The 12,659-nt window shown below is 41.2% G+C and overlaps 1 protein-coding gene across 4 annotated transcripts in view; it reads left to right on the plus strand.

Moving 5' to 3' along the window:
• Nucleotides 1-12,659, plus strand: part of LOC126519436 (HEAT repeat-containing protein 6) — a 62,876-nt gene that overhangs the window by 12,337 nt on the left and 37,880 nt on the right. For all 4 annotated transcript variants that reach the window (XM_050168970.3, XM_055065535.2, XM_050168971.3 and 1 more), the window contains 8 exons: nucleotides 920-1,042; nucleotides 4,165-4,255; nucleotides 5,604-5,755; nucleotides 6,402-6,524; nucleotides 7,080-7,156; nucleotides 9,839-9,968; nucleotides 10,930-11,029; nucleotides 12,277-12,574. In XM_050168970.3, coding sequence (XP_050024927.2) covers nucleotides 920-1,042; nucleotides 4,165-4,255; nucleotides 5,604-5,755; nucleotides 6,402-6,524; nucleotides 7,080-7,156; nucleotides 9,839-9,968; nucleotides 10,930-11,029; nucleotides 12,277-12,574 — 1,094 coding nt within the window. The remainder of the gene's footprint in view (nucleotides 1-919; nucleotides 1,043-4,164; nucleotides 4,256-5,603; nucleotides 5,756-6,401; nucleotides 6,525-7,079; nucleotides 7,157-9,838; nucleotides 9,969-10,929; nucleotides 11,030-12,276; nucleotides 12,575-12,659) is intronic.

The following is a 12,659-nucleotide window of genomic DNA, read 5'->3' on the forward strand; positions in this document are numbered from 1 at the left end:
TGCCTCCATGTTGCCAAAATAAATGTCTCTCCTTCACGTTTGGGGCACCAGTCCTTTCGCTATAAGGGCAACTGAACCGTTGACAACCGTTCCCTGAATATTTCATTTTTAAACTTCATAGTCAGCTCTGCTTGTTTAGAGCAGGGATCGTTGCTACAATCATATAGAGCAGGGTGCCTGTTCACACCAACCCTATAAAACGAAGTCACGGATCCTTTAAAACAGCCGACTTGTTCAATAATGAAGCAATCTTTAGTGTTGTCCTCCACATTTTAGCATTTTTAGGCTTGCAGTAAAATGTTTTTCAAATGATAAGATTGGCAGGTCTGTGCTGATAGTGATAAAGCCGCTCCAGTCAAACCTCCTCTTGCCCCCTTGTATATCGCACTCACCTCGTCATAGGAATTGGCCATTGTCAGAGTAGTGGTATTCACAGCTATACTCAAGTGTATTGCCAGTCATTGTGATGCCTGAATATATATGAAGTTCCAGATGCGGTGGGATACCCCACATTGTAGAAACATAGATGCAATGGGAAGGCCACCTGTTAACCTAGTTGTGCTGCCCTTTTGCCTGCATATGACCGGAAAGCTTTCTTTGAGGCCATTCATGCTTAGCTCATGTGTTCCCTCTCACATTACTCATCATGGTAGAGGTCTTCCTGAACGCTGGGCAGCACTTTTCAGCTAAATCAGTCTAGAAATAAGGATGACCAGTCATAGCAACCAGATTCTTGGGGTTTTCCTGATTATAAATATAAGTGGACTGGACTGTATAGCTCTGTATCTTTTAAATTTGAGTAAATACTCACAGTGCATATCCACGATTTTCATTTTTTTTATTCCACTCTTTCCGATAAATAAACTAATGTGTTCTTTCCTTCCCCTTTTCTTCTTCTTCTTCTTCTTTTTTTTGCTAGAGCCTCTCCTTTTTTGGTTTCCCTGGACAAAAAAACAGGCAGTATCTCATCCTTAATCCAAGCCCATTGTGCACACATTTGCCGTCAGTTGCAACCAGTGATGAATCTCAGAGTCCGTCAAAGGTAAGTCTACCAAGCTCCTTCAAAATGTAAACTAGACATCGTTATAAAGAAAGCTGCCAAATATGGGCCGCAGTGATACGCTGGAACTTGATGATTTTGAGTAAATATCTTTCTTTGGCTACCATTTTGCATGATAGAGTGCCGGTGCCCCGTTATCTTTGGCAGAGGGAAGGGGCAGCACATGTGAGCGCCAGAGGTTGGAAGAGGAGAGAGTGTTCACTGATTGGCCCTATGCTAGTGCACTGTCACACTCAGAAAAGTGGGCACCAGAGTTGGAGGTGGGAGAGGGAAGCGGTGGGAAAGCAGGAAGGTTGCAGGGCACATTTCTTGCCAAATGCCAACTGTGCTTAGCTCCTTGAGGGCAAATGTGTCTCATGTGCTTTGTACTGTCCAAAGATTTAGATGCATGCTGTGCTTAGTGGTAGTGCTGTGTTGCGTTTCTGTGCCACCTGGCCTTGCTGAGCATTATCGTCACTGTAGTTCGTTGTGTCTTTTGTTGAAATGTGCCATTTTTTCCTACACAACGCTGCACAGAATGCTGAAGAAAAAGAACATTGTCTACAGCAAACAAATGTGATGAGTGCTTATCGATGGCAGGCCAGCCTATTCACTTACTTAGATAATCATAATTGATGACTTGTGCATGTTATTTTCTTAACAAATCTTTCGTTTCACTTATCTGTACTCCAAAAGATGCTTGCTTATGAAGTGTGAAAAAAAATTGAAATAGAATTGTTAAATTATTCCTACCAACGTTTCTGTGCTCAACTCCTTTACATAATGGCAATGTGTGACTGTAGCTTTACTGCTGCTTCATTGTTCATTACAACGAAGCTGTAAAGGGGAGTTCCACAACAGTTCCCATGCAGGGGCGTTGGCGGTGTGGCTGATATCAAATGTAGATGGCGCTCTTTGACCAAACCTGGCCCTTGCGCCATAAAACACCACACATCATCATATCAAATGTAGATGCAACACGACGTGCGTCGGAGCCCCGAGTTTGCTTTCAAAGGGAACGATTAATGATTGTAAAATTAAAGTTACCTTTCATATATCTCATTTGAATCTATAACTGATATAAGCTCTTTTTTTGGCCAGTAATACACGATTTTATTTCTCATGTCACCTCCACATTGGAGGTCAACCATGAGTTTGTACAGCTGTGGCGGTAAAAGCAGACACCGTCATGCTGCGATGCAGCCTGCATGGGAACTGTCACTAAAAACAGCCAGCCACAATTGTGCTCGAGCGCAGCAACTGCTGCGTTCGAGCATGTCTGTAAGCCAGCAAACAGACCCCTAGTACTTCCAAAGGATGTGACAACTTGCTTATACAGCTTTGCTGTCTTTGAGTTATCAGTTGTCAGATTGGCATACATCTGTGAAGAGTTCTTTTTCTTTTGTTAGCTCATCAAATAATAAGGTTCCCGATGTTGTGGGTGGCATGAGGGGGCATAAATCAACACAAGACAGAGGTTCAGGGCAAGAGAGATACTTCAATTGTGAAACAGTAGTTAAAGAAGAGATGCTTCGAAGTAGAACCAACGTTTCAACAAGAGTACTAACAGACAACTCCCATTCTCAAAATGTTGGCTCCACTTCGAGGCATCCCTTGTTCGATCTCTGCTAATAACACAAGAGGGTGTGATTAGGTTTCAGCATTCGTGGTTTTTATTTTCTCAAAATTGTGCACACTCTTCTCGGTTTTTATTTCGGCCCCAAAATTGGGCGTTTTTCGCTGGATATATTTTTCTAGGTGAACTTTAACCAACTATCTTAATGGAAAATGTTTTGCGTTAAGCGTACTGTTGAGTTTTGGTTTGTTTTTCTAGTAAATATCTAGTTCACTAATTTTGTATATACTGAAACAATCTGTATAACTGCACATCTTACTCTTCAACACTAGTTGCATCCAGTACACAAGCTTTCGAGAAGCTGTCTAAATAGCAAGGATGTAACTGGATCCATATGGTGACGTGACTATGCGGAAGAAATGCATTTCGCATTCAAGCACAAATAAAATCATACCTTACTTATAACATTATGCAGGTACAGAGCTTCTACAAATAATCAGAAAAAAAAAAAAGAAAAGACGAGGTAGATATGACCTCGCTTTACTGTTAGTGAGCTTGCCCATTTGATCCACCACAGTGGGGGTAGTTGCCGCAGTGCAAGAACTGCAAAAGCCTGGACCATGGATCCCTGAACCCCTCTGCATATGGTCCCCACTTCTCATTTTGATTGTGCAGCTACAGACAAAACAGAAGCAAATAAGAAAAAAGCGAAAATTGCTTGGGATGAGGCGTTGGAGCACACATAAGCTCACAGCTGTTTACTGAGCACCATCCTAGCTTCAATGTAAATTTACTTTCACTGACCCCTTTTGGTTTACCCGCCGTGGTTGCTCAGTGGCTATGGTGTTGGGTTTCTGATCATGAGGTCGCGGGATCGAATCCTGGCCACGACGGCCGCATTTTGATGGGGGCGAAATGCGAAAATACCCGTGTACTTAGATTTAGATGCACGTTAAAGAACCCTAGGTGGTCGAAATTTCCGGAGTCCTCCACTACAGCGTGCCTCAAAATCAGAAAGTGGTTTTACCACGTAAAACCCCGTAATTTTTATTTTTTTTTGGTTAAAACTGAATCTCGGGGAGAAAGTTCAACATACTTTTTTCTTTCTCATGAAAAGACCACTGAATTTCATTGACTAGTCTTTTAACTAAAGCACAGAAGTGTGTCGGCTCATTCGAAACTAATTGAACATGGCATCACGTTCACTAAGCTAAGTGTTAGGTGAATTGGCAACTACTCATCTCTAGAAGACCCAGCAGGAAAAAAAACAACGGCCTTGAGAAGCCTTCTTTCTTTATTTCTTTCTTACGTCATGCTGAGTATTCTGAAGATGAATCTTGTTAATTTCATGTCTCTGTGTTCGTGTGTAAGTATGTCTTCATCTGCATTCACTTTCAGTATCGCTCATGGAGAGGTAAAAACATTTACATTAAGGGTTATTCTTTTTATGCAAGAATATTTTGTTTATGTACAATATCTGATAGATTTGCTAGGAGCTTGCTTTGTTCACACTTTCATTCCTGGTCATCTGTTATTACTCCACTTGAAGCTAGCAACACCGAGGCGAAGGAATCGTAAGAAGAAGGTCAAGAAAGGGAATGGATGTCTGAAGGAGGACACTCCAGAGCAGTCTGAAGAAGGTATGTTAAACTGCTGATATCATGGCCATGCGTTTGACAGGCCATCTTACATTGGAGCTATAGAAACTGATAAAGTCATGGATCCATATTTGTGCTAATCAATTTTTGATGCTGTATGCACTTTCCAATATATTCAGGTATGACTCCTGCAAAATATAAAAAAATGCATCAGTCAGTTAATGCAGGGCTGCACAACTCCAAACCAGCAAGGACCAATACCAACTTTTATGGGAGCCACACAGGCTGCACTTTAGCGGGAAATGGTGTGTCTTTTATTTGCAAAAAGGCAGTCTGGTTATTGTCATTCAGTCAAAACATATTGGAAAAGCACATGTTAGGAATTATTTCAGAAAAGTATGGGCCAATAATGTGGTCTTGATGTTAGTAACTTAACGAATACGTTCGGTGATTGTGCATCTTTGATATCTCCTCCCAACTAGAGATCCTTGCTCCCACACTCCTTTTGTTTTAATGTTTCTGATGCTGCCAACAATTCACGTTGTGCATTATGTTCGGTGATGAAATTCTTTTTCTCGCCATATGGCCGTGCTCTGATTGCAGCACCAGCATATTATAGAAGTCTAAACTTGGCTGTGGGTTGCTAAAAGTCTGATCACAGGCCACATGCAACCTGTGGGTTGTATATTGTGCAGCCCTGCCTTAGTCTATACATATTATAATAGTGTAGTTTTACCAGAATACCTAAAGAGAGCCATGTAGGACAACAGTAGTGGCAACATCTTGTGGCAATTTGTTCAGTTAACCATGTAGATTGTTGCATAATGCAGCTGTTTTCTCTTGTCTGCTAGCATAAAGGTTTCTGCAGCAATGTAGGCTTCCTCATGTTGTGCATCATCTTGCAAAGAAGTGTCAGGCAACTGAAGAATGCTCCAGTGCTTTCTGATCGAACACAGTGTCACATGATAGTGACACTTGTGTTGCTAGTTCGGACCCCATTTTAATACTCCAGCAAAGTGGTAGAACTACTCTTTAGTGAGACTTGTGGGCTGTGCATCTGGAGAAAGGAAAATTTAGAAAAAGAAAATGCATTGGCTTCAGGGTAAGTGGGCAACCGGGAGCCACATAAAAAGAAATTAAAAAGAAAAGACGCACAGGTGGAAACATGGGCGAGTGGCATCTCATGAGGCGGAATGTAAGACTGCTGTAATGCGCTGATCTGTTGTCATGGCAGCGAAGATGGCTGTCTCATTATTTGCCATGTGACTCTGAATGTGGCAGTATTTCTGGCATTTGCAATGCTACTCTTTTTTTGTGTGTTTGTGTTAAGTTAAGACGGATTCTTAATTTTCCATACCTGCACCCTTCTATATTGCTGTAATTTCTGCAGAGGGCATGAAGACTCCTCTTCAGTTTTGGAAAAAGACATCAAGTTCAGAGTCGGAGTTTTCTGATTCCGAAGGAAGTCAGGTGATGAGGCAACGACATTTGCAAGCAAGTGTCCGTCGAAATGTCTACTTCACTCTCGCTTACATTACAAAGGTGAGAATTGTGTCCATAACTTTTCTTTCTTAGTCGTCTCCCTCCACCTCTATTTCTTTAGTAACATATTTTCTTAACTTATGTGTTGATGAGTTTTTATTAGCTGTCCTTTTTGGCAAGAAGATTGTCCAGCAGATTGTGCATTATCTCCTATTGATGCTGGGGCCCCCAAAAAAGAAATTTGAGGAAAGATTAATGTAGTAGACTTATTTAGTAAGTAATTTTTCTTGGAAAGCTGGATAACTAACATCTTCATCTCTGTTAATTAACCCCTTATTCCGAAGTGCCTAAAGCGATAGGCAGAATTTAATTTTTATTCTTTCAAATTATTTGCTCATAGTATTCCAATCTAAATAAATTGTGTGTGGGATCTGCCTCTTATTTAGACACATATGTCTGAAGAAGAAAAGTTGGGAGGAAAGTTGTTTGCTTTGTTACGCTCCCTTGCTAGGCAAATTCTGCAGTAGCCTTCATGTACAGTTTGTAGCAGGCATAGCACACCCCACCAAATTACTGATAACATGCTTGATCGCATATTTGTATTGTCCAACACGTTCATCAAGTCATGTTGAAGCTACAGTATATCATGCCATCTGGGTAAATGGGTGAAGTCTCTTCTGGCACAATGCTGTATTTGGCATTTCAGGTCGTTGACAGCCGAGAGATGTTTGGCTACTGGCTTCACTTTCTTCCTGATATACCAGTTACCATTGGTGCACCTCAGACACAGACAGTTCTTTTGACCATCCTCAAGGACCCAAACCCACAGGTGCAGTTATGTGTACACTTCCAGTGCTTGAAATTCTCCTAATTAGTCTAAGTTATGGCTTGAAAACACTTTATTAATAGTCTAGATAATTGCAAGGAGTCTTCATAGTCTTCATTTTGTGTTCATTTACCGAAGTGGTATCACAAAGAATTACATATTGTCTTTTGCAAACTCAATTTACATTCTGACACTGTCCGTGAGTACTTCATATAAAGGTTGCTATTTCGGCCTGCTGGTGCGCCATTAGTACAAATTCCGTAGCCCATAATAGAGAAGGACACCAGCAAGACACAGGTCACGCATGCAGTGCTTTTTACCCTTCTTTGTTAGTAGTTGAGTTAGTGCCATGTGTGTAGCATTTGCGTCTTGCCATTTTCCTTGCCCTTTACGCTCTATGTAATCAGTATTATATGGCAGAGATTACATCTCCTCTGGAGCTCCCACAATACTGTTGTCCTTGCTAGCAAGTAGAGATTAAAATTTTTAGCAATTCATCACAGCACAGACATTTGACTGGGCTTAATGTGCAGCTGACTACTTTTTCTTTGTGTGTAGGTTCGGGTAGCAGCGCTCGATTTGTTGACTGGCTTTGTGACCAAGTACAAGCCGTTCCTAGGGCTTGCAGCCTATAGGTAATGTAGGACATGTTTCTCCTATGAGTATTTTGAATTGCCTCAATGGGGGGGACATGGGTTATTGAGATAACTTTGTTGTTTCTTGATCAAATCTGATAAAACTGCATATGCACATTTAGTGTTTTGTGTTAACTTTAAATATCCAATTATATATTGCATATATGTAGTAGTTGCTGATATAACTAATAATTACCTTCTATTATTTGCTGAAATAATTAAAATTTACCTGCTAAAGGGAAAATTGCAAACAACATATAGTTCGATACTACAGTGCATAAGGATTGCAATGCTGGAAGCAGATTCGAAATTGGGCAATTATTTGTCATTTTACAGCCCACTGAAATTCTGTGTCCACAGTGTCAATAATAAGAGCAAATGTAGATGTAAATAAAAGAATTTTGAAGCTGGAAAGAAAAAATGTGCTCTCTGCATTGCCTTCCCAACACATTTAGCTTTGTGCTACAAAAAAATAATAGCTGTAGGTGTTGTAGGTCCAAAGATACTTATGTAGCAAACAAGCAAGGTGACTAAAAATCATCTTTTGAGAAAAATTTGAAAAAGTAAAGGTTACTCAGTGTTATACAGTAGAAGTACTTACATATTTAAATACGGATTTGACTAGTAAGCCCTGCAATAATCTTCTTGCAGCACTTCAAGCTTTATGCATTTAGCTTCATATAGCAAAAAAAGTTACAGTTGTAACTGTCCTAGATCTTGAGATATTGTTGCCACAAACAAGTAGGCTGAGTGAAAAGTTTGTCTTGAGAAAAATGGACAACTGGGTTTATTAGAAAATATAATAAAGTGTTTACATGCTACAAGTTGTAACAGGTTAGTATGCCCCTGGCACATGCCCCAGTATGTATGCTGCAGCCTAAAACCTGTAGCCTGAAACGTTTCTTATTGAAAAAAAAATATAATATTGTGTCGTTAGCAGATTACCGGTGCTCTGCATTTCGAGCATAGCGAGATTGTTCACGAGGAATAGGTTGCACATCCTGTCGATGCTTCATTACCGCAGATCGGGCACAACATGAATAACTTTCATCGCAAAAAATATCATTTAATGCCATTTGCCAACTACCAGTGCTCTGCATTTCGTGCAAAAGGAGATTACATGAGCAACGGAGTACACGTTTGGCCGCCATTCACGTATAGCGAACTCTGCGCCAATGCGACATCGCTGCAGATTGCACACGAAATGACTATCTCTATGGAAAGACTGCAGTCACGTTCACCTTTTCCCACAAGACAGCAGAGCATTCATAGAATCGCGGCTTACAATAACGAAGTGCGTCTCTATCACATCCATGCCAGCCGCGGCTGCATCAGGGTGAGTGAGAAAATCCAATTTTAACTTGGTAGCTGATGCGGAAACAAAGTCTTGCAGTTTTTCTTGAGCCTTCTTCACTTTCTCCAAATCATCGGGTTGCAGTAGTTTTGCTGGAATGCCGCATGAACACCGGTCGCTGCCAGAACCGCTTTCATCTGCTAAGCCTATTCTGCTGTCGTGGGGGGAGGCTTCGTCAGCACTTGTCATGGGTAGCAAACTATTGCTGGCATCTTTTTAAATGCGCACTTTTAAAAGTTTAATACCCCTCATTTCTTCTTCTAGTCGCTCAATTTATGGCTTGTAGCAAACTGAATTTGACATTGTTTCATGGCGAGTTTCGCACGCCCGAGCAGACGACGGCGAAAATCTGCCAATGGCATGGTGTGCTTGCGGTCGCGTGCCTCAGCCGACGAGTGGAATTGCGCATTGGAACTTTTCTTGTGGGCTTTTTCTTCATAACCATTCAGCGCATGGAGTAGCGGTGGCCCAAAAACTAAACGAGAAGTGTGCCTCTTTCAAACAAGACCAAGATGGCTGCGATCGGAAACTTAGAATGGCAGCTGCCTGTCACGGAAAAAGACCTATTTTTGTGTGTTCATCAATAAAAATACAGCTTGCCGACGCAACCAAAATATTGGTCCAAGATGGGTGAAAATTTCTGAGATAATGCATCCGATACTGCAAAATCCATAAATAACTCTTCAAAAAAGTTATTTTTCCCCGATTTTTCGGTCTCTAAGACCCGTGTCTCCCCTTATAGGCACAGACAACGTTTATGTACTGGACATTGTTGATTTAGGTCATTGCTGAACTTCGTGGCTTTATTTCTGTATTGCCCTGGCTGTCCCAACGTGGGAGTGGCCCGCAGCGCGCTGACTCGCATACCTCAGGACCTTCATTAAAGTTTTGCATCCATCCATCCATCCGCTGTACATCCTCTAGATGTAGAAACATCTGCACCTTTGAATTACCAGTAAATAAATAGACTTCATTTTGATATTTGTACTTACCTTTTTTTCTGCACTTTACTTTTAAATGTTGGCCACTTTTCATATGATTTGAATGCCATTTAATTTTCTTAAGACATGCATTACATAGATAGAAACCCACATTAGCAGCCTGTTTAGGAGTAGTACATAAAATAAGTTATAAGTCATAAGAAACATTTTCTAGGGCAGTACCATCATGGACAGTTGACGCACAAAATGAACCTGCAAATTTTGCCACTGCTTACCTAAGTGCCTGGTTAAATCCTTTTCTTTTTTTTTTGGGTTACTTGTCATGGGAAATGACTCCAGTGTCTGTGTTGATGATGCTAATATTTATTTTCTTCTGATTTATCGTAGTGGCTCAAAGAGAACAGCATTCACGACTTTGTCCGAAACTGTGGCTGCTATCCTAGGAGAAGTGCATCGGTGCCTTCATCTAGCCATTATTGCAGAGAACAATCCAGCTCAGATTATCCAGCTTCTCAAGGTCTGTATACCCTGCTGAGTGCTCAGTACATTTTGCATACCTAAGCAAGCGTATGTGACTAGTTCCATAAATGTTGTTGGCTGTCTGATCTTGACTATGTATTTTGATGATAAGTGGACTACATTTTACATGAAGAATTTCTAGAAGCAGGCAATTTTTCTCTTTTCCAAGAAGCACTTCCATAATAGAGTTGAAGTTGAATGAAACTGATTTCAGTGTTGTCAAGATATCCTTGGTAAATGGTTTGATTTATTAGGAAATCATGTAAACGTGACCTGCGCAGTCTGAGCCATTTCTTCTAAGTAACCTTACAACACACTTTGAAGAAAGGTTATTGTACATGTTTTGAACAAAGAAACAAACAAACAAAATAAGAAATAAAAACAAATATTGCACTCCATGTAAGAACTACACTTCAATACAGCATGGCATTGCATTTCACCACACTTTCAGAGGATATCAACACCCTGTACAGTCTTGTACTGATGTCACAGGGGACACTTTCAATCTTGATTGAGCCTGATCTGGATATGCTTTCTCAATCCCAATTGGTGCCTTTGCACAAGATGTAGAAGGTGGCCGATCAGGATTGAGAAATTCGATCTGGATTGGGCTCGCTCGCAATTGAAAATTCCTCGTCTGGCTGGGATATTATGAGTTGCTGGCCAAATTGTGTCATTTGCAGCACACAGCTACTATGTTCTGGTTTTGTGAATCAACTGCATGAAATTTGAGTGGGTGTACATATCATTTGATGTCATACTTAGTTGCGTTTAGCATATTGTTTATTTACATCATCTATTATGAAGAACTTGCACAAGTCAAGTAACGTAGCATTCACTAAAGCCTTTTGTGTGTATGAGAGTGTACCATAAAGTGAACAGAACAGTTTGTTGACCTTAAACTTGTCCTTCCCTCTTTTTCTCTCACAACTTCCCCCAATGCCTATTGCTGAAAACAGTGCCTAGCAGCTGTAGTCACAGGATCTCCATATCATCGTTTGCAACAAGGACTTCTTAGTCGCGTCATTAATGACGTGGCTGCCTTTATGGACAACAAAGGTTTGTTGTGCTAAATTCATTGTCTGGCTTCCGGTGCTGTCCACAAGCATGTATTCCAGTGCCATTTAAGGTGCAGTTCTTTAAACTGAGGCCATGCCTAGTGCATTCATTGATGCTAATAAAGATGTACTTTTTTTTTTTTCTGATTGTGCTATCAACTGCAAAAGTTTGAAGAATGTGAAAACCATAGAAGCACTGCATCTTCTTAACATCATTACATATAATCTAGAATACTATATTGTGGCACACCTTAAGGGCTAAACATAGTCTGACGTAGCTTGAGCACGCACACATCTTACTTCACGTTAACGAGAGCGACAGCGTGTATAGTTCAACTGATGGTTCCATGCACTGGCGCAGCCAACATAACCAGACACGGCCAACACGCTCCGACACGCCTGGCATCGAGCAACTATAAACACACCTTTACTCTTGCAGTCTGCAGTTGTGTATGCCATCATCACAGACCATATTTGTTCTACACGTCCTCATGTAACAGAGGATTAATCGAGCCCCATTGCTGAGGAGCGAGCACTGGCTTTCTTCTGAAACATCTGTGGACCTTGCACTGTGTTGGACAATAATATTTGGCCCCTATAATACAATAAAATAAATTATGATGGGATCTTATATAAACTGAAGTCACAATCTGGCTGTGAGACATGCCACAATGGTTGTCACCAAATTTGTTCAAACCACCTAGGGTCGTGTAATGAACACTCAAACCTTGGTACACAGGCGTTTTAGCATTCTTCTTTAATAAGAATGCTGCTGCCACAGCTGACAACCAGACCTGTTACCTCGTGTTCTGGGCAGAGTGTCATAGTGACTGTGAGACATGCTTGCCTCTAAGAAGCACACAAACCACAAGAGGAAAAAAACAATTGCGACCACATGGGCGGCTGTTCTCTTTCATGTCTGTAATTCTTTCATGATTGTTTTCTTTTGTGTCTGTGGTTTGCGCACATCCTTTAGAAAAAAAAACTGCTATTATTTCTCACAACGAATACCAACTAGGCAAACAACAAGTTCTTCTGAAGCCATAGCTACTGATCCACCATGGCAGGAAATTTGGCCTTCATGCTAATTGTTTACACACTGCTCTTGTTTATGACGTGCCTTGAACTGCTCAGCTAGCAGTGAGCGTAGTATTAACAATGTTTATTAAAAATAATTTAGGTTCACATATGTAAGGTCTCAGCATGATGTAAGGAATGTTGAGCTCTCATTCTGCTTGCATTCCACAGGTGTCCAGGTGCAGGTCGCTGCCTTGACTGTGCTGGGTGCAGTAGTGAATGTAACTCCGTGGCCAAAGGAAGTTGCTGTAGCACTGGAGCCGAGCAGCACTCCTGGGTTGAGAAGCAATGGCACTGAGAGCACAGAGAGCAGCAGCAACTTTCCTGGCTCTTGCTGGCTTGCTGCAGCTTGTGCTGACAAGCTGCTGGCCGACATGACCGAGTCTGTTCGAATAGCTACAACAGCCGTGCGTGTTGAGGCACTCCAGGTCCTGACCAACATGTGCCAGGGATACTTTGCACAGCTCATGTATGTTTCTACAGTACAGGTTGTGCTTATATAAACGACTAACACAAATAACATCTTCTGTTCACTTGATACGTTATAAGTATGT

The sequence above is a fragment of the Dermacentor andersoni genome, chromosome 3 (assembly GCF_023375885.2).
Source record: "Dermacentor andersoni chromosome 3, qqDerAnde1_hic_scaffold, whole genome shotgun sequence".
NCBI lineage: Eukaryota > Metazoa > Arthropoda > Arachnida > Ixodida > Ixodidae > Dermacentor > Dermacentor andersoni.